Source organism: Clarias gariepinus, chromosome 2 (assembly GCF_024256425.1).
Source record: "Clarias gariepinus isolate MV-2021 ecotype Netherlands chromosome 2, CGAR_prim_01v2, whole genome shotgun sequence".
Lineage (NCBI taxonomy): Eukaryota > Metazoa > Chordata > Actinopteri > Siluriformes > Clariidae > Clarias > Clarias gariepinus.
This window is the reverse complement of record NC_071101.1, coordinates 25072386-25093678: the sequence shown is the minus strand read 5'-3', so window position 1 is coordinate 25093678 and position 21293 is coordinate 25072386. Positions and strand designations below refer to the sequence as shown.

Below are 21293 nucleotides of genomic sequence, written 5' to 3'. Positions count from 1 at the left end.
CGAGGGAGGGTCCGAACTTTTGGTTTTAGTCCCTGTCCATGAGGAAAGACAGACTGCCTTGTAGTCCTGGTGGAACCCGAACTTCCCACAGCCCCATTCTATACTTAATATGAGCAGAACTGCCTCAGTGCCTCCGTGGCCTTGGACTATTAAGGTGCAATAGAGACAGGACTAGCATGTTAACATTAATACAAGTCTGTACTGCTTAACCCCACTCTTAAAGGAAATCTGACCTATCTCATTCACAACAAACCCTCAGAGACCTCTCCTCTGTTCAGATGCTAACTGCTTACAATATTTCCCAATGGATATGAAAACCACTGAGAGTCTGACCAGGATAGAGCTGTTAAAGTCAACTTTGAAAGTAAATGGCTTCACCAATAACTGTGTACATAGAGCTGCATGATCACCCAGTACACTGAAGAGCTTCATATCAATCCATCTAATCCTATTGTCTTACAATTCAGAAATGCCCACTCCCTCGACATTTTTGTGTGGTCCTACAGGTCTTATGGGATTCTAGTCCCGATGCACATGTTCTGTCTTGTCCTGTTAGGGGAGTTGCCACAGACGTCATTCATAAGTGATGCTGGAATAGGAAGAAATAGTATATAATAATGATTTTTTTTTAAAAACATAGAAAACTCTGTACCAGTTATGTATACTCCTATTGTTCTTAAGACTCCCACAATGAGAACAAACAGTTTGGCACATCCTCAGTTAAGTTTGAAAGGCTGCGCAGTGATGTGTATTAAAGCTCCTTTCAGCTTCAGTCAAGCCAGAGAAGAGGATAAAGCAATAACAAATAGCTTAGGTTTAAGTAACAGGTGACCCACTGAAAGTAGGAGGGGTGGAAGGAGAATCATAATTACCTGAGAAATCTTGTCTGAGTGACAGCCATAACAAAAACGAGGAATGCATGAGAAAGATATGAAGGGGGTGGTTTAAGTGTGGGTGGAATAAGAGAAAGAATCTGTGAATTAGCTGTTCATAGCTTTGGAAAGGTGCTGTCGGTGCAGTGCAAAAATGAACAGACCCTGCTTCTCCAGGAAGTGTGTTGATTGACAGTGTGGAGCCTCCAGTCACTATTGCAGGTGGAGGAGGGGTGTACGGAAGTTCTGGCATACCTGAGCTATGAGACAGTGCTCGAGTTCAGGAACAGGGGATTGTGCCCTCACCCAAACACCCCTCGTCTACCTTCCTCCAGCTTCCCAGTTTACCTGGGGTGGCACATGGAGACACGGTCTGTCCAGTAATGCTGTAATTACGCCTCAGAGGGTGGAGCTAACACCAACATGAGACCTGTCATTTACCTGGACAAATGAGAGAGATGGGGGACAATAGGCAGGAGTGGCAGGCTCAGACGCGAGCTCCGATTTCCACCTGTTGGATAGGTTGTGTGTAGAGCTGGCTTTATTTTTAAGTTTATTTCTGTGATATGTTACATAATGTTTAGATTATTATTAGTAGTAGTAGTTCTATTATTTTAATCAGTGGACCTCTAAATGCATATTGTTCTGAATTAATTTTCATCATTTATATTTTGACATGTACACAGACTAGAGATGATTTTTACTTCAGCCCTCGTGTCATCAAATTTTAAATGAGTCAATGTCAGTTCTATGACATGACCGGTGCTTATAACCGCCCATCCCCCCCCACCCCCAGTCAGCCTGCTGCGGTGCGAACGTTGTGAACGTAGTGAACTCTTTAGAACCCTATACAAATTGCACCCTTAGACTTTCTATACCCTAAACTTACTTATTTGAAGTATTATTTACAATAGTTGTCTGGCCTATAGATGTAAATCAAATGATAAGATATCCATTACGCCAATACTGGGAGGTAGAATCAACATAAATATGCTGCTTGTTCACTGATCTGCTGTTTCATGTCACATTTTTAAGTGAGCTGTGTTGTAATTATAGCTGGCCCAGGTAGGACTACCCCAAGCCATGCGCAATTAATTTACAAAGCCCTACGGATGGGCATTATTTCTCTTGATTGTAAATCTTCTTTCTTTTTGACAATATCATGCGTCATATCTGGTATAAATTCTAGCTTCCTTTTAAACACTCCTATCTATCTATCTATCTATCTATCTATCTATCTATCTATCTATCTATCTATCTACTGTATCTATCTACTGTATCTGTCTATCTACTGTATCTATCTATCTATCTATATACAGTGTTATCTACAGTATATGACTTTGTATCTTTATACAGAGTCAAGCAAAAAAAGTATACACGCTTCAAGGAAAAGAAAAATAATATGATGTATATTATATTAATCTAATAATAATATTATCAGATTATTGTCATAATATTATAATGTATTATAATTGTGTAAAATGTATTTGTTTATGAATTTATTTTACCTTTTTTACGAACCTACTAACATAAGATCTTGTATCTCCTCAGCTATGTGACGAATATGGGTGTGATTGACAAGCTGTACAGCTGCTTCCTGTCTGTGCAATGCCCGATCGATGAGAGTCCTAAAATGTCTGCCTTTCTGGAGCAGGCTACAGCTCTCCTTAATGCCATGTGCAAGTTGTGTTTCACCATCAACCCCCGGTGAGTGGCATTTCCATCTCTCTTCCCGTTTCTCTCCCGTCTTCTGTTTTGCTATAACACAGATACCAGTATGTCATCAATCAGTAGTTGTTCATCCAGTTCCGTCTCCTTTATTGTAAACTCCTGCATTCAGCCCACCCACACACATCTGTCTGTCTGTCTGTGTATGTACAGTATGCATGTATGTATGTATGTGAGTGTGTTTTCATGGAGGCTAGCTTTATGAGCCCAAACTCTGAGGAAGGCCTGGCAGTGACTCAACTCTGTATCTCTTTTATTTTTTTTTTCCTCTCATAAAACCTTTGATGTCAATAACACTTGTAAAATGTACCTTCTGAAATGTTGAGCGTCTTTGTGTCTGCAAGTGTTTATTGATATCATTACGTCCGTCTCGGTCATGTTGACCAGTCCTGCCCTCACTGCTGTGCCCAGCTCTGTACAAGTCCAGCTGCTGTGTGCTGTAACACTGTCCAGCTGTTTAACACCATTCTCTCCCTCTCCCCGACTCCATGTCACTAAATATCTGTGAGAAACCCCAGCAGCAACAGCTCTCCACTTTTAATAGCTCCACTCCACAGTGCCATATTATAATCAACATCCTTCTAATCCAGCCATCTATATCTCCATACGATCATTATTCACTAGGTGGAGAGCCAGAAAGTCATTCCAGCTCAAATATTGTGTTGGATGTTTTGAAGTGTTTCTGCTCTCTGTTGCTTGCTGTGTCGTGGGATTTGCTTGACAGAGGAGGTCATGTAACTACACAGTTGCTAATTTCTACACTCCACGCTTGGTTGACTTCAAGTAACGGCATGCACAGTGGGGTAACATCCAGAGGGCAGGCAAACCCCTGTTCTTTAACTCTAAATCACAGCATGTGTTGATGTGCTATACTAATAATTACCTGTCATGAGCTGAGTTGTGCTCAGTAATGGCTGATGAACTCTTGCTGCTCAGTAGGATTTGTGCAGAACTGTTACCACCCATCTTTTGGTTTGCTTAGAATTTCTATCTCCGCAGTGGTTTACTCCGAATTTAAACCACCGCGTTTTTCTCCCTGGTTAACTGTAAATCAGGCAGACAATAGCTGCATTAGCAGAGGTTTAGCTGTAAGCACAGTTGAATCAGGCAGGCTGATTCAGGGTTGGTGAGCAGGCTCAGATTGCCACTGTCAGGGCCTTCACTTTCATCCCACGCGCTGGCTGATTCCCAATCAGGGGATGTGGAACCTGTCATGCAGAGTCACAGTGAGAGAACCGAGCCTTTGTTCCCTCACACAGACGCTAATCCTGAGTGTCTGTGCAAGTTGGGCTACCCTGAGAACTCCTTTAGGATTTTGACTCTTTAAATGGTATGCTAGGGATTTGGATTTGAGTGAACTGATCCAAGAACAGCTTTGGAAGCTCAAAATCCTGCACTTCTTTTACTCATTAAGGTGTGTGTGTGTTGTTGTTGGGCCACTGGGTTCTCAACATCAAGATCCAGCTTTATCTTTAGTGTCATTCCAGGTACACATTATCCCCACTGTGCTGATCTTGGAATTGCTCCTATCCAAATACTAACCTCTGTCATTAGAGAAATGGCAAAGCAGATCTCAGATCAGCCTGATAACGCAGCTTTACTGTTGCCTGTATAATTTGTGACTGGGGTGTGGAGTTACCAAGCCTGTTAATCCACCCGGCGTTGTCCAGGCTAATACACAAACATGCTGTCTTAAATCCCATAAGATGGGTTGTAATTAAATGTGCTGGAGCGGAGAAGGGCCAGAGACAGTAGTTTGTATTGTAAAGGCGGTGCATTGGCTGTCAAAGCTCTTTGTAGGATTCAAAAGTTTCATCTTCAGCTTTTTTTTTTTTCTTAACTTTTTTTCTTTTCTTTCTTTTTTTTTTTGAAGTTTGTTGGGTTACAGAGCTGTGGTGTGTTTGTATTGGAGTGAACTGGAATGTAAGCTGCATTGCTTACAGGCTTCATGTCTTCTAGTGTGATCCATCAATGCTTTGTCAAAGGAAATGTTCCTTCTTTCCTTAAACGTGCCTTTAACAGATCATGGTTGCAGATGGGCTAGACAATTACACATTCTCCTCTTGTAACCAGACAAATCCACAGTTCAACTGCTCCAGTGCCGGGTTCTGATTCCTACGGGGCTGAACATGACCAGTTAAGCTTCTCTGCCCCCTAGGCATGCCGTGCAGACAAGCTTCGCCTCGTTATTTATATCCGAGTGGACAGGACCTGGTCTAGCGAGTAAATCTAGAAGCCGCTGGGACCAGACTTCTCTCGCTCCCTGCAACCTAGGTCTTTGACTCTCTGCGGTTAAGAAAGCAGCCAGCACCTCCTTGGGTTGTTAGACATTGAGCCGCTTGTCAAAGTCTCCCTCTCCAGATGCCTCTCACCACTCCAGGCTTGGTGAAGAGCTGTCTCACATGTTTGGCTTTGTTTGAAAGGACTGTGGTTCAGATGGATAGCACATAAACAAGGGGGAGTTGGTTCGGCTTGCCTTGAAGTTTGCCTCAATACAATGAGGGAACACCTTAGCTAAGGGAATAGCAATATTTCTGCCCCCATATGTCAGGCAAATGTTTAGAAATATAATTTTTATTCTTAAAAAATGTGTTCCCAAACTTCGTGTGTATGTGTACCTATATTGTGCATATTTCAGTAAATGAACGTCACTGTTTGTTTGTCTTGGAGCTGTGTATGGAAACATGTGTCAGCCACATACTTTCCTTTCAGGACCCATAATGCATCTCTTAGAACTCTTCCCCCCCCCATCTCTTTCCCAGCTCCTCCAGTATCTTTGACAACAAGCGACAGGACCCCACTGGGCTGACAGCGCTGCTACAGAACACCGACCTTGTTGGAGTGCTGCATATGCTGTATTGTATCCTCCTGCACAGCACAGTGCCTGAGCCCCAGACTGGCAGCGTGGCGTCACTTCAGGAAGCCTACAGTCCCGCTGTGATTCAGGTGGCACTCCAGGGCCTGCGCTTCCTCAACAGATTCGCCCTGCTTGACCTCACTGCCTTTCAGGTACTCTCCCAGTAGTGCTCTGCAGGATAGCACTTTAGGCAAGGTCCCAAACCTTTAAATCCCAAGCACCACCATGCAAGTGGTAATATTGGTACTGCGTCAGTCTATTATAACATATCAGATTGTTGTATGAGATATTTTAAACACTCTACGGAAACAAATCATCATAGACCTAGCTTGTCAGTGTGAGTATTCAATGATTGTTGACATACTGACAAGTTTTCTTGTTTGTGCTCCAGAGAGCAGAATTGTGTTTCCATGTTTTGTTCATTCTAGTGACATATAATATAAAATATACGGATAGTGACAGCCAACTTGCTTGGACCCTTGCTTATAGGCGATTCTTTCATGTTTTTGGCTCCATGCACTTAAACTTACGCCACAGTTTTATTCTCTTTCTTATTTGTTAATTTTATTTGTCCTCCTCCGCCTGAAATTGCGGTTCCTTTCTTTCTTCCGACAGGCAAATAATTAAAACAGCTCTTGGATTACAGAAAAACACTTCATACAAATGAGAATCGTCAGCCCCACATCCTGTATATTCATTTATATGTAGAATAACTTTTCTCAGTTTTAAATGAAGCCAAAAAAAAGTCAAATCACTTTTTACTAAAAGAAAAACAGCTTCACGTTCTTTTGCATTAAACCAAAGTTGGTGTTCTCAGTTACAGTGTCTAAAAGAGAAAGCACCTGTTTTTAATTTGAAAGCTCTGCAGCGTAAATTTATCCTGATTTAATTCCTACTATGTATATAGCCCATAAGGGGTAACCTCAAAAAAATTTTTGATTGATTTTAAACAGTCTGCACCAGCCAAATCCCGCGTCTAAACCTTTAACTACCAGCGCTGATAATTCTCTAGTTCCTATTCAATCCTATTCTGAATTACTAGTATGGTGTTCATTCCAGATGCTTTTACATAATCTGTATGCAGTGCCTGGGGAACATTGTACAGCACAGCTTTATGACATAAGAAAGGGTGCGTACACCCTGCTGTCCATCTCCGCTATGAGGTTGGGCTCACTGCAGCCACACTGTCTGGCCAAAATTGTGTTGCATGGCTTGTTTTTCTTACGCACAGGACAGGCCCACAGATTTGCCTAGAGCTAGCTGACTACATGCCATGTTAGGCCCATCCCTCAAACAGACATTCCAAACAGCAGAGGAAGAAAAAAAATTATGTCAAAACTCTTGGGGGCATGTGAATGGACTTGCAAGTGTACCTGTGCTCAGGATTTCAGACAGTAGGTCGACTAGCACGGCTAATGATTTGACCACTGTTCGAATCCAAGTCGCACTGGCAGGCGATCAGTATTTCTTCCTAGAACAAAGTGAGCCCAATGGACATAAACACGCTTGACCCCCGACCCCAGACTAGTCGTGTTGAAGTCTTTGGGTCAGCTATGCGGATGGAGAGAGGCACTAAATGAAGCCTGTCCGGTCGTACGTTAGCCGGCCTGATGAAGAGAAAAGGATGGATTCATGATGGTAAATCACCATGTAAACACTGAGGCGTGATGGAGGAAATGCAGGAAGTGTATGAATTATTTTAATGGGTTTCAGTAATTACTCACACTTTGCGTGAGCGCTTATGTGTGCGGGTTTCTCTTCCCTGTACTCTCTGTTTTGTTCCTTCTTTATTTAAAACAGCTGGCAGTCAAAGCAGCACCGCCAAAGTTTTATGAACATTTTAAATAATGATGTTTTGGGACCATAATAATGTAATCGCCTTGTGGTTCACATTAGCAAACAGAGCTACTAATAGGTTAATCGGAAGAGCTCAACTCCTCCCCTTTCTACTGCTTTGACACCAAAGAGTCTCTCATTAACATCCCCATTGCACTCTTCAACTTCTATGTGATCTCAGCCACTTCAAGAGAAACTAATAATGGTAGCCTAAGGCCAGAGTACCCGTCTTGTGTTCTATATGCTACAGCGAAGGGTGATGAGAGGACGAGAAGACCCTGTGGTGAGATCTGGACTGAACTGATTTGTTCCAGTGGTATGTGGCATGGTGTGGAGTTTTTTTTCTCAAGGTGACCGCACAACTGTAATCGTTGTTCTGATCTCATTCTGCTAATTAGCTTAAGTGCTGAAAAAAGAACATATTGTAAATGCACACACAGTTTAGTGTAGCCTGTTCAGGTACTGGTCTGTCTTCGGACAGGGGGATGAAACTAGACAACCTGCGGGAAACCCATGCAGACATCGCAGTCTCCACACAGACAGAAATGTGAGCTCAGTATGGTTAAACTGGTGACCCTAGATGTGTCAGGTGGCAATGCTACCTACTGTGCCAACAGTGTGAAAATATTAGATCTTGCTGTTATTGAAGGTAAATGTCTGAAGGTGTGTTTTGTCACTGTAGGCGTTTAAAGCGATGTTTTTTGGTAGGTGTTTTTTTTTTATACTGTGCTAATGCACTGGCATTATTTAGGCGTTGTTGTTTGTGCCTGCTTACTCAGATCTTCCATCTCCAGATCTCACACCCCACAGCTAATGTCAGTAGTCTTAGTGCTGACCCTGAGGCGCTTTGTCATACTGACATGTTTAATAAATACTGTCTGTGACTTGGCTGATAGCATCTCCTCTATAGGGAGACTGGGGGGTCTGGAGTGGGACCTCTCTGTCTCCAGAGCTGTGGAAAGACTCTCACAAGTCCTCCTCAACTAGTCCAACGTGTTTTTCATCCACTTTAAAAACGTTAGTTATCTTCTTATGTTCCAAAATGTACCATGTGTCTTATACATAAACAGTTTAGAGTAGTCTAGTTAAGTTTAAGCATGAGTATTCCTTTTAGACTAATGGTCAGGTAAGTACTTACCTAACATTTATCTCCTTCCTCATTTGATTAGCCTGGTTTTGATCTAATTAAATATGTGACTATATCTGACCTGTGACTGATTGATTGATGATTCTTGTTGCTGTTTTTCAGTCTGTTTTGGGAGCTGAGGGTTTGTCTCTGGCCTTTAGACACATCGTGAGCTCTCTTCTGTGGTACTGCTCACAGCACAGCTCAGAGGAATTGTTGCATGAGGTCATCATCTGCATCGGCTACTTTACCGTCAACCACCCAGACAACCAGGTGAGCAAAATGTGGACACGTAAACACGACAGTCTATTGACGTTGTTTAAAAAGAAAATTCACAACCATGGCAGTTCCCAGTGGGGGATCTGTTATAGATCTAACACTGCTGAAACCTGGCAGTTTATTATTGTTTATATGCAAGCTGCTTCTGCTTCCTGATGAGGCTGAAACATAGAAACTGTCAATGAAAAGCCACAAATAGGAAGAGAGTGGAAAAAGAAACTGATGTTATCTATTTCACTACATTTACAGCTTATGTATAGTAATAATATAAAAAAAAAAACAATATATCGGACATAAAACATCAAAGACAAGGTTCTTGAAGGATAATCATTAACCCCTGAATGGTGTAATGTGGTCCGATACAAAGCAGAGATACTACCCCAAAGTGGATAAGTTTCCTAAAATAGCACCGCATGAAGTGTTTTATTTCTCTTGTACCACAGCAATTTGCCGCAGGTGCAGTTAGTAGTTTTATACTTTGATTTTTAACCATTTATTTTCTCACACTGTTCTCTCACTTAAATGCTGTTCATGAAATAGGTTGTTATCACTAGCATTATATAATCTTTTTCATGTTAATAAGACAACAGACACAACTTGTCAAGTTATCGAGAAACCAGACAGGACAGTCTTCCGTGTTGAGAAACTTGCTATTACAGAGCCCCAACATCCAAATTTCCTTCCATAAATCTTATTTAAATTCATACTTAATTATACAGAAATTTATTACTTTTCTTTATTATTATTTATTATTAGGTGCATAAATTTTTGTGGCACATCTGACACACAAGTCCTCGTGATTTATTTGTTTCTATAGAAGTGATGCATTAGAGTGAGTAATATAATATTGTGCATTAATGAAGCTATTGTTTAAATTAAACCTAGAGTGACTGTCGGAGCTGCTGTTAAAGAAATTTAATTAACACATTCAGTTCTGAGAATTCAATGCTGCGGAATAAAAGGCTATAACACATGCCCACTGGGAATCCTAGTGCTATTGCTACTTTTTTTTTTTTTCATAAAACGGTCATAAAACATTACAAACCTGTTTTAGAAAGATTTTTCTGTGTAGTATAATTGTTTCTGCTAAATACCCTGGGATTAGTTGTAAAATTAAAATATTACATCCCATCAAGGGGACATCAGACTCACTGTCTTGCTGTCTAGCAAAGCCAGTTTACTGTATGGAACCATCTTTATATTTCCCTTATTTTACTAATGAGAGAATACTGTGAGGCTAACTTGTGAACAAGGTGAGCCTAGTATAAGATTAGCTTGAGAGCAGTGAGAGAACAGTGTGAGGCTAGTGAGGTTAGCTTGAGAGCAGTGAGAGAACAGTGTATGGCTAGTGAGGTTAGCTTGAGAGCAGTGAGAGAACAGTGTATGGCTAGTGAGGTTAGCTTGAGAGCAGTGAGAGAACAGTGTATGGCTAGTGAGGTTATTTTGAGAGCAGTGAGAGAACAGTGTGAGGCTAGTGAGGTTAGCTTATGAACAGTGTGAGGCTAGTGAGGTTAGCTTGAGAGCAGTGAGAGAACAGTGTATGGCTAGTAAGGTTAGCTTGAGAGCAGTGAGAGAACAGTGTGGGGCTAGTGTTAGGACAGTGTGATGCCAGTGTAAGATTAGACTAAGACCATTGTGGGTAAAGTAAGGCTAGTAAGAGTTGTTTGAGAACAGTGTAAGGCCAGTGTAAGAAACATGTGAGACCTGTGTGAAGTCATTGTAAGGCCATTGTGGTACTAGTTTGAGAATAATATAAGTCAGTTTGAGGTAGATTTGAGCACAGTGTGTCATAGGGTCAATGTGTGTGGCTTAGGTTTAAACCTAGAGAGCTGCTGTTCTCACACTGACCACAGTATATAGTACTTAACTTCTTAAATAAAATCTGAGATCATATCATAAAAAGTGTGTGTGTTTCAGCCAGTCAGTCAGGCAATGTATTGTTGACTGTAATGTTAAGGATCTTGGCAAATGTGAGTCATTTTAAAATAACCTTTGTGTGATCAACAGCTCTCGTGTCTACAGTTAATGGAAAAAGTCCTGCAAATGTCTTGAAAAAAAATCTTTCCTAGAAAGACTGAGAACGCTGTTTTGTTACACCTAGTTGCCAGGTCTAGTAATATTTTTTTATGCGGGTGTAACTGAATAAATTGCAAAAGTGCTGTTTTGTGTGCAGTCAAGGTACAGTTAAGCTTCTAGAAGCTGTTCACCGGATCATAAGCCAGATGTGTTTTCCTCATACAAACAGCTGATACAGTTGCTGAATAATACAGCAGCTATGAAACCTCTGTGCCATGTTCTGCCTTACCACAAGGACATGCTTTGTGGTTTTAATCTTGGCATTTGTTCTTTGTTGAAGCTTTAGCAGGAGGTAGAAAATCTGAGCTTGGATCGAGGATCGGTGAGATATAGAGCTTCCTGCCAAGCTACATGACGGTCTGTCACAGCACTTCACTCACTCCTCCAGGCTTTAGTTATGTGAGTCTCCTGAGGATTGACCGTCCTCATGGGAGGGTCAGAGACCTAGCAATTTATGGGCTTATTACAGATTCTAATTTAAAGCATTTTTGCCGTTAATTAAAAAAACGGCCTCTCTTTTTATTGCAGTTCAGTTCTTCTCTGCCAATCCAATCCAATTTAATTATTTTGATGTACGCAATTAGCATTTGTTGGCCATTGTGGGGTTGATTTGCATATTATATTGGATAATTGAATGAGGGCTGATGATTGAATTAAGGGGAGGAGTGACGGATGATTAGCCTTTGTGTTCAGAGAGGGGAAAGTTAACACAATGACCAGAGTGGGAAATACTGTACACCCTTTGCATATTCATTTATCCCCAGCTACTTTGCTAATTTGAAAACTGCTCTGCAGGAACGTCTTTAAACATTTCAGCACAAGGCTTTTTTTCATGTTGCAGTTTCCCTTGTTTTTTTTTTTTTTTTTTTAATGCCACCAAGATTTGACAATGAAGGAAGCAGTCTGTTGTAGTTCCATTTTTCTCTTTCTTTCTTTTTTTTTTTTGCAAATTCCCAAACCCTATATTTTAAACAATTTGGCATTCAGGTTATGAAGATTGCAATGTGAACTGTATGCTGCTCTTGTATTATTTTTAAAAATCTGACTGCTGAGCTGCTTGGCAGGGGCTCAAAAAATTGGTGTGACCCTGAGAGTTTTTGTGCAGTATAAATGAGAGGTTTGCCTGGACTGTGGCCTTTCTCAGGCTAGCGTAAGCACAGGCAGGACACAAAGGCGGCGCTGACCCCAGACTCCTGACTCAGACTGCTGATTCAGTGCCAGCACACCCGCCTGTGTTTATATGTGGCCGTCTGAGAAATAATACAGCTCGTAGCAATGCATGCTGTATACGCTGCCTACTTGAAGCATGTGCGTGTTACTCTGCCCCTCCTTAACTTACAGCGAGTGACATACTATACAAATATACACGTGTTTTTGTGTTTTTATGTATTTACTCTATTGGTGGCTGTGAAGTGTTTTTATTCAGGGACCTTGATGGTTCTTGTTTGCTGGTATCTATTTCCAGGTTCTGACTGGTGCTTTAGTTTAGCAATAAGAAGAATTCATTTGTATTGTATTTGTATTTATTTCTATTTTAAAGATTAAAGTCATATGTAATGTTTGGGTTTGTCATGCATGACCTCAGTTTATGAGTCAACTGTTACAGAGTTCCTTTTTTCATCCCTTTGTTTCTGCTTTGTTTCTTGTCTGGAAAGCGGCCAAACAGCATTATTCACCGGGACATCAAACAAAAAGAACTAAAGACATCCTCGTCCTCTGCGTTATCGGTATCCGTGTCCTGCAGTCCTAGTGTGAAGGCTGATAACACAATGGTGGACAAGCTGTTTAATGTACACCGCCACTTTTCAACATGGCACTTCTTTCAAAGCACCAGAGTGAAACAGTCCTCTACACTCATCTCTACTTATCTCCTACCCTCTCCATCTCTTTGCCACATTCGGTGTGATATCTGCACTTCGTTCATATTCTCATCATATCCTAACACAAGCCATAACTCCGGCTTCAGCGCTGGCCTTCTAATCCACAGCTAAACTGATGTTGAAACTCTGACTTCAACAGTTTATTATTGCTGAGATAACCCAAGCCTTCGGCCTTGTTGCTGGCAAGAGCTTCGTAGTAAACAGAGACATGGGGGTGGCCGTACTGCATAGCCTTCGAGTGGCAGCAAAGAGGATGAAGCCTCTGCGAAGCGCCATGCGTGATTTACACACGCCATCATCAGAAAACTGTGGTTTAACACACTCGAGTATTATGTATTGGGTCTTCATTTTTTTCTGGATTTTTCTTTCATTTTTTGTTTGCCTGCCCATAAATCTTTCAAAATTTAGGGCCCCATTTAGGTCTAATGCTGGGTTTGAGTGCTGTCCAGGTCAGATGGGCTCCTGGTGAAGATCTCCTGGAGAGATTATCTTTCAAAGGATCGAAGTTGCCGCTTGATTCAGTCAGGCAGCGGTAATAAATCACTGATCATTTGCTCTTTTTTTTTCAAACAAACAGAGCTCTTAATGCTGTTTTTGTAAGAGGAGTGTTTTTCTCATTTTGAGAACAAACCGGTCTCTCCTTATTAACCTATTTTGTTATAATAATTCTGCCCCCGCTCCTGGGTGCCGTCACCAAGTCTGGACAGACCGAGGTTCGGTAACGGTCTGTCCCTGGGTGGTAATCTTTGTTCACATAGGTCTCGCTAGTCATAACGTCCTGTCTTGAGTGCCTCTTCAGCATCCTCATGTGTCGTTTACCCTTTACTCTTATCTGTGAGAGGTCTGTAACCCCTCCTGCTTAACATTTAGACTTTAGTCTTTAAGCACGTGCGCTCACACAATAATGCAACTTTATCTCATAACCAACTTTTTTTTTCCTATTCAATTAATACATTTGTTTTTTTTTTCTGAGTAAACCGATTGCTAGAAGTTACAATAAATGCTCTACATCGTGTTTGACCTGTACATTTGAGTCCTAGAGCCTGACTCTCTTCCTCCCTCTTATCAACACTTCATCAAAGAGCAAACCCAACCAGCTCAGGTCTCCTTCCTCTTCACCTTGGGCTATTCGGAGCCTATGTTTGCGTTTCGGCGCATTAACTTTACACTCCCTTTGTTTTCAGCGGACAGGCCGGGAATTATGTAATAGACTTGCCGTAAAAGCGTGGCTCTGTTTGAGAATCTCAAATGCTCTGTATTTAAGAAAACACAGGCCAGGTCTGGCCTCTCTGCTTCTTTATGACCATCTGTGCAAAAGCACGGGGGATGCAGGAGTTCAAAAGCCCACCAGTGCTTTTTATGATGTCGGAGGCTGAATGAGATACCTAGCCGCTGCTCTAGGAACTATGGGTTGAGAGACGTTTCTTTCCGGCTCATGCGTGAATCTGGAGCGTGTACAGGACGGTTGGAGCTAACCTCTGCTCTTTGAACGCTGTACGTCTCTCTGTGGCGGACACTTGAGGGGGGGACAATTTGTTTAGGTGTGTGAAGATGGAGTACTGTGTGCTAGGGGATTATGAGACGGCTGCTTGATTTGTGGTTGGAATGTCCATACAGATCCAGGCCATGCTACCCAGCGCACGCGTGCACACACGCACACGTGTGCACATATATATATATATACACACACACACACACACACACACACACACACTCCCACACTCTCTTACTCAACATCCTTTCTGAAGTTCAGAATGACTTTGTTTATGAACAGCAAGTGGCAGGTTTTAGTAATGTTGCTGTAAGCTGAGGTAATGTCAACGCTATGAAGCATTATGCTATGTAAAGGTCTTACTAACAGAAAAGGACAAGATCATGCATCTATTCCGCTCTTGACTTTAGTCCAGGAGTGATAGTAGAGATTAGCTCAGTCCTTCCCGGGCTTGTAAAAAAAATAACCCTTCTCAGCCTTTCCACTCCATTTTGACATTGCACAGCTCTACCATTGATAACAACCAGGTCTTTTCAAATGATTGCTTAATACAGTTGCACTGCTTCGGTGGTGCAGGAAATTCTTCTTTTTCCCAACTTTTTTGTTACATTCCAAAAGGAAACACTTATTTATTACACGTCGAAAAGAAGCCGCTGTATCATGGTGTTTGGTCAGCACATGCCGGTGGGCTCGCCAATCTGAAGTGAGTTGGAGGTCAGCTGTTTTGAGCTTTTAGTACCATTAAAGGGACTCTGCGGTGGTTTGTTTTAGTCACTCAGTAAAGCATCTTTAAACAGTCCCTCATGCAGGATGACATTGCCTGAGAACCTTTGAACACTGCTGTAGGAATACACTGTGTAGGGCCTTCACCTTGAAATGATAAAAGGGTTGAGTTATCACTTTGTTTATCATGCTCTTAAACCCCTTGAAGTGCATTATTAAAGCCCAGAATGCATTGGAAAGAGTATTGTTAAGACTATTTTTACAAATCTTGTAAATCTTGGTAATTTATGTCGTCCAGTGCTGCGGGAATTTCACCTCACCCTTCTGGTTTGCATTTGCGGCTGAGCTGCATCGGGAGGTAGATGGTTGAGCGGGTAATTGGTTCGTTCTCTTTTTCCCTCTATGTCTTCCCCTCACTCTGTCTCACCTGTAGGGATTTACTGCGATGACCTCCCAGCTCCCCGGCCCTGCCGGGTTTTTAGACTTGAGCTGAAGGCCTCCGGCACCAGGAGCTGAGTCTGTGCTTTAATCAGGTCGGGGCTGGGAGCGATTTGATTTTAATGCTGGGGGGGCCGGATGTGATGGTGTGATTGACTGCCACACCGAGGTTGGTGCTGAGAAACTCCATTAATGGTATTGCTTCATTTCTTAAAGTGGTAGAAGTGGGGTATGCAACCATATGGGGGGTCCCAGCCCCCCCACCTTTGCCCTTCATTTCTCTCACCCTCTGTTGTGCGGTTACTTATTCACCCCTACACCATGTGATTCCACCTCTGCGTGAACTTTAGTTGCACGTTGATAGCTTGGGGCATTTTTTTTCCTCATAACTTTATCGCGATAATCACCATGTGTCAGTTTTCTCTTTGCTTATAAGTGAAGTGTGGCGATGTGACTCAGTAGGCTGAACGTCTGCTCTCGAGAGACTGAGAGGAGCCCGAAAGTGTTCTGTGTACACTCGTGCCACAGAGGGGAGGTGCTGAGGCATCACTGGCCGGGTTTATGATGTGTAATTGTGTACTGGGGAGGCTGTGCCCTCTGCTTCTCCTCTTAATGGCTGTTTGTGTGTTGTTTTTAGTGGCAGATTTATGTGTGGGAGGGGCGCAAGGCGAGGCCCTGATTTACTGCTAAGGGGTGGCATTTGCTCTATATGTTCATGTGCGCACACTTTCTGCCTGTGTGTTCCAGGTGATCGTGCAGTCTGGCCGGCAGCCCAGCGTGCTGCAGAAACTGTGTCAGTTGCCGTTCCAGTACTTCAGCCACCCACACCTCATCAAAGTGCTCTTCCCCTCACTCATCAGCGCCTGCTACAACAACCAGCAGAACAAAGTCATTCTGCAGCAGGAGATGAGCTGTGTGCTCCTGGCCACATTTATACAGGTACGTTATGGGTTCTCATGCAGAGAAAACACACACTTTCATCATCTGTAGGTATGGATACATTGATATTGTCCTTCCTCTGAGAAAAAGACTGACTCATTCATAGATTACCATAAATTGCCCACATGTGTGCTCACCTTATTCTTTTACAACTACCACCATACCACATTCATGTACTTAAATCTTCGCATGCCTCTCCAGCTGAGATTTGTTTTCCAGTCTCACCTGCAGCATGTCCTCTGACCTGTAAAGCCCCCTCTCCTTACACACACACACACACACACACACCTTTTCACTGTTTCTGCACAATGTCAACGTTTGACTCTTATCTCTTCGAGCTCCAGCTTTGTCTCTGTTCCTGCCCTTTTGTTTTTTTGCTACTCTCATTACCCTCCCTTTTCCAAAGAAGCAGCCTCCACTGCAAAGATGGATGGCTTCCTCTGTCGATTTGGGTGGATTTACCTGCCACCGGTTGAGCCTCTTGTAAACAGGCCGACCCCTTCATCTTCCTCCTGACAATCTTCCCTGCGCTGCCCCACTACCCCGATTATTTATGTGGAGATTAGCGCTTACTTTGACAAGGACAAGGCGATTGTCATTGCAGACAAACAATGGGAAGATGCACAACATCCTGTATCTTCTGATGCTTAATGAAAAACTTATAAATGTACATAATACAAAGTAACTGTTAAAAAAATTTGACACACAAAAGTTTTTCTTTTTCGAAAGCAACAATGTTACATTCAATGTAAGCACAGTTAGTGGTGTGCAAAAACATCAAAGTGATAATCCAAATGCAACATCCACCTGAGGTCATGAAATGAAGAGGAGAAAAACTACAATCCCAGTATTTCTTTACTTTTTAATACAATTTTAATTGGATAAATGTTGTAAGTAATTATTTGCTGAAATCACATGCTTATAACAGCTTGAAACCAAAGAAAACTAAAAACTTGTGTTTAGAGGCACAATACTGACCTGTGCAAGAACATATAGTATGAAGACTGATTTCTTAGACTTAATTCAGATTTGTTTTATTTGCATACTTATTGTTTTTTCCTCCCTAATAGGATTGCGCCTCCAGTAAGAACCAGATTGACAACAAATCCTCACAACAAGGTGAGTCTCATACCTAATAAGCTTTACTTTACCCATTTTCAGCTTCCTTGCTTGGTGGAAATGCTATTTGTATTATTATCTAAATGTTTTTATACATTATTACTTGGCAAATAGTTTACATTTCAATGTGTTTTCCTTGTACAGTTAACAACGTAATTACACAAAAATTATGTTACCATTTGTGCAACACAAATTAATTGCCTGTTTATTATCAGAGAAAAATGTGGAAGGCTTTTTTTTTTATTCATGGGTATAGTCAGCAACATTCTCTCTCTACTTCTCTTATCCACAGAGAGGAGCTCTACTTTGCTAGATTACTGTGAGCTGTCCAACCGTTTCCCCCGAGATCAGTGGGACTCAGCTCTTCAGTTCTTCCTCAACAAGCAAGAAGAGTAAGCGAGACGAGGAGTACACACGGGAGTCCACAGAGCCCTTGAGAGCAATACCCAGCGTGGACTATGTGGACTATAACCTGGTCGTTTGTACCAGCACATTTTGCTCTAAGCACAACATCAAAAACTTTCACTATGTCACTTAAATTGCTGTACATGGGCTTTTAGCCAAGTCTGACAAGTATGCGCCTGCATGTAGCAACTGATTTTTCTTCTGGATTTTCTTAGATCTCTTTAATAACGGTGCATTTACCCAAATAATTACACAATAAATTCGGATTAACATTTTGGATGTACACACTGTAATAAACCGTCCTTACAATGCAAATACTTAAGGGCGGAATGACAAGTTACGTTTATGAAGTTATTCGAATGTATGAATGTATTTGCTATGTAAATATACAATTATAAGGAGCTGTCAGGTACAAGTGAAATCAGTTATCTTCCGAATGAATGGATCTGTTGAAACAGATTTTTAATTTTTTTTTGAAGTGCACAATAGTTTACTGTTTTCATCCCAAGCTGGATGTTTTGTGGTTAATTAATTGTACGGTTTGTATTTTGTTTTGTAAATAAAAGATGTTATTTCTTCAGTTATTATAGGATTTCATCAGAGTACGCTAAGTTACTTCAGTTTTTTTGTTGTGATACTAAATAGCTATGTATAACAAAAAAAAGTTTTTTTTGTTAAAGTTAACAGTGTGGAGTCTGGACCTTTTTTCTGTTTGTCATATTTATAATTTATACATTACACATTACTGTGTGAAAGTCTTGAGCCGTCCCTTTATTTCTGCATATTAACTTATGTAGATTAAAAAATTTTTCAAAAAAAGTTTACGGCATTAGGCTGCAAAATGCCTAAAGATACCATTTTAAAAATTGGTCATTTATGTAACATTTTCAGCCAAAACCACAATTCTCCTTTCAGCTGTTTCATCCATTCATCATCTGCACCTGTTTCTCAATGGTTTATGCCTTAAGAGTTTTTTCCCATATATATATATATATATATATATATATATATATAATATGCATGATTGATTCATACGTCACTGTGTGTATTAACAAACAACAGCATTCCTCCGTCAAAAGCGAACTGGTCAGGTACAGGCACTCGACTGAAAATAAGGAATTTTAAATGTACCTTTAAGGAAGAATTATTCCTTAAGACTACATTAAAAATTATGAGAAGGTCGGGCTCAAAATATGAGGGTTGGCTCAAGACTTTTATCCCCCCCCCCTCTCTCTCTATATATATATATATATATATATATATAAATATATAGAAAGAGAGAGAGAGAGAATGTTCTTTTCTTTCTTTGTGTTCCTCTTTGAGAAGTGAAGCACTTACAATTTATAGAAACTGTTTTCCTAATTTAATCATTTAATAAAATATTAAAGTCTTGTGTGTATCTTGTGATCTTACTTTTAGCAACCTCAAGATTAATAATATTTTTTGTGAAAACCATTTTCAATTAATATGATCAAAGGATGGTTTCTTATTAGCATGTTTTTTGTGTATTATTTTTTTCCTTATACAAATTTCAGAAATGAATATGATGGAGACACAGGCCATGATTGTGCAGGCTGATGTTTATCTCTCTGCTTGTGTTATTGTGTGGAGTTTGGAGCCGATCAGATGAAATATGTTCATTCAGCATTGGGGGAAAAAAAAGAAAAAAAAAACCGTAACCGCACGCTAACGTGTAATAGAAGTAAACGTGATTGATATTTAACAGTAAAGCTGAGCTGCAGGTTTTACCTGAACAGTCCTGTAATGTAGATTTAGTTGGTTGTCTCCTGCATGAGCCGCAGTAAGACTGGAATTTGACGTGGGCAAAACGGCACAGTATTCAAGTCCTTCGTGTGGCCTCAGGGCACCACAAACGTGTGTGTGTGTGTGTGTGTGTGTCTCTCTCTCTCTCTCTCTCTCAACCTGTGTACTACCCGCTGCTGCCTCTGAGTCACATGTACATTAGTGAGTCAACATGAGCTGGAGCCTCTCGGGTCGGATTCTCTTCAGTCTCTCTCACTCACACACACACACACACACACACACACACACCTTTCCTCCCATTCAGAATTGTGTCTCCACAATAATAAATATCTGTCAAGTGACTGTTTGTGTGTAAAGAGACAGAGGGATGGCGAGGGTGTGTGACACACATTTATAGACCTATATAGATATAATTCCTCTGCCTCCTAGAACTTTCTAGACTGAGTTAGACATCAGACTTTTTGTACACGTACAACCTCTTCCCAGATCAGCATCCTACCTTTAGTTGTATAATATTTCCTCTTTCAAAACAGTGCTTGCAGTAACACACTCTTGCTTTCCTAGGTATATTATTTCAAACCCTCCCCTGTTACAGTGCTTCATTCATTGAGGGGGAAAAATGAATATTTGGTTTTAATTTGTCCATCATTATTTTTTCTCATGAAACTAAAATACACCTTAATAACAAATAAATGATGACTTTTAAAGGGAAAGCTAGAAGAAATTTAATGTTTTGGATTAACATTTGTTTGCAGAAATGAGGTGGAGAAATGCATACTTGCCTACTAAACAGTAGGCTTCTGACGTTATTTGTTTAGCACCGTCGCCTTGCACCTCCAGGGTCGGGGTTCGATTCCCGTCTCTGTGTGCATGGAGTTTGCATGTTTTCCCCGTGCTCTGGGTGGGTTTGCTCTGGGTACTCCACAGTCCAAAGATATGCAGGTTAGGCTAATTGGCGTTCTCAAATTGCACGTAGTGTGTGAATGAGTGCGATGTGTGTGTGCCCTGCGATAGATTGGTGTACCCTGCCTCCTGGGATAGGCTCCAGGTCCCCGAGCCCCTGAGTACAGGACATGCGGTGTAGAAGATGAGGGAGTGAGTTGTTAAGGTAAAATAAGGCATTATGAAATTGAAGTCTAATCTCTCTCTCTTTCTTTCTTTCGCTCCCTGGTTAAAATCTCATCCCTCTCTTTTTAGATCAAAAGGTATGCATTTTCGTTTGTAAGAAATTAATGATTAGGAATGAATGATAAGAAATAAGATTTAAAGCTGAGGATCACACCGATATTACCTGTTCACTTATACATTGCTTGCAAGAATGGAATCATAAGTAGCCTAAAGCCACAGCGAGCAGTTTACCGTTCCTGCTGTCATGCTGCAGGGGTTTAGGTTCATTTCGATTCAAATCCAAATCAAAACAAAAAGCTAGCTCGAGATTTGGTGATTTGACCTGAACAGAAATGTTTTTGCTTTAAATCTTTTCAGATGTTGACGCTTTGTGTGATTAAATATAGATATTTCCATTGTTCTTATTCTGGAAGAATTTGTCCAGTTTGGCAACATTTATTTAACCTAAAGATCGCCACTAATCATTTACAAGTTTTACAAGTTTGCTTGGAGTTTTTCGAAATCCAAATATTATTTCAATATTATATTACTTACTATTACTCTTTTGTAATTTAGTAAAATAGTAGGGATTTGCCCGTTTAGAATACTAGTGATTTCTTTGTGATTTTAAAGAGGCGTAGTTTCTTGAAAT

The 21293-nt window shown here is 41.0% G+C and overlaps 1 protein-coding gene across 1 annotated transcript in view; it reads left to right on the top strand.

Moving 5' to 3' along the window:
* Window positions 1-18357, top strand: part of scaper (S-phase cyclin A-associated protein in the ER) — a 96942-nt gene extending 78585 nt beyond the window's left edge. Inside the window, exons 26-31 of the mRNA XM_053489479.1 lie at window positions 2424-2579; window positions 5363-5609; window positions 8543-8692; window positions 16055-16246; window positions 17317-17365; window positions 17658-18357. Coding sequence (XP_053345454.1) covers window positions 2424-2579; window positions 5363-5609; window positions 8543-8692; window positions 16055-16246; window positions 17317-17365; window positions 17658-17761 — 898 coding nt within the window. The 3' untranslated portion in view covers window positions 17762-18357. The remainder of the gene's footprint in view (window positions 1-2423; window positions 2580-5362; window positions 5610-8542; window positions 8693-16054; window positions 16247-17316; window positions 17366-17657) is intronic.
* Window positions 18358-21293: the final 2936 nt, after the last annotated feature.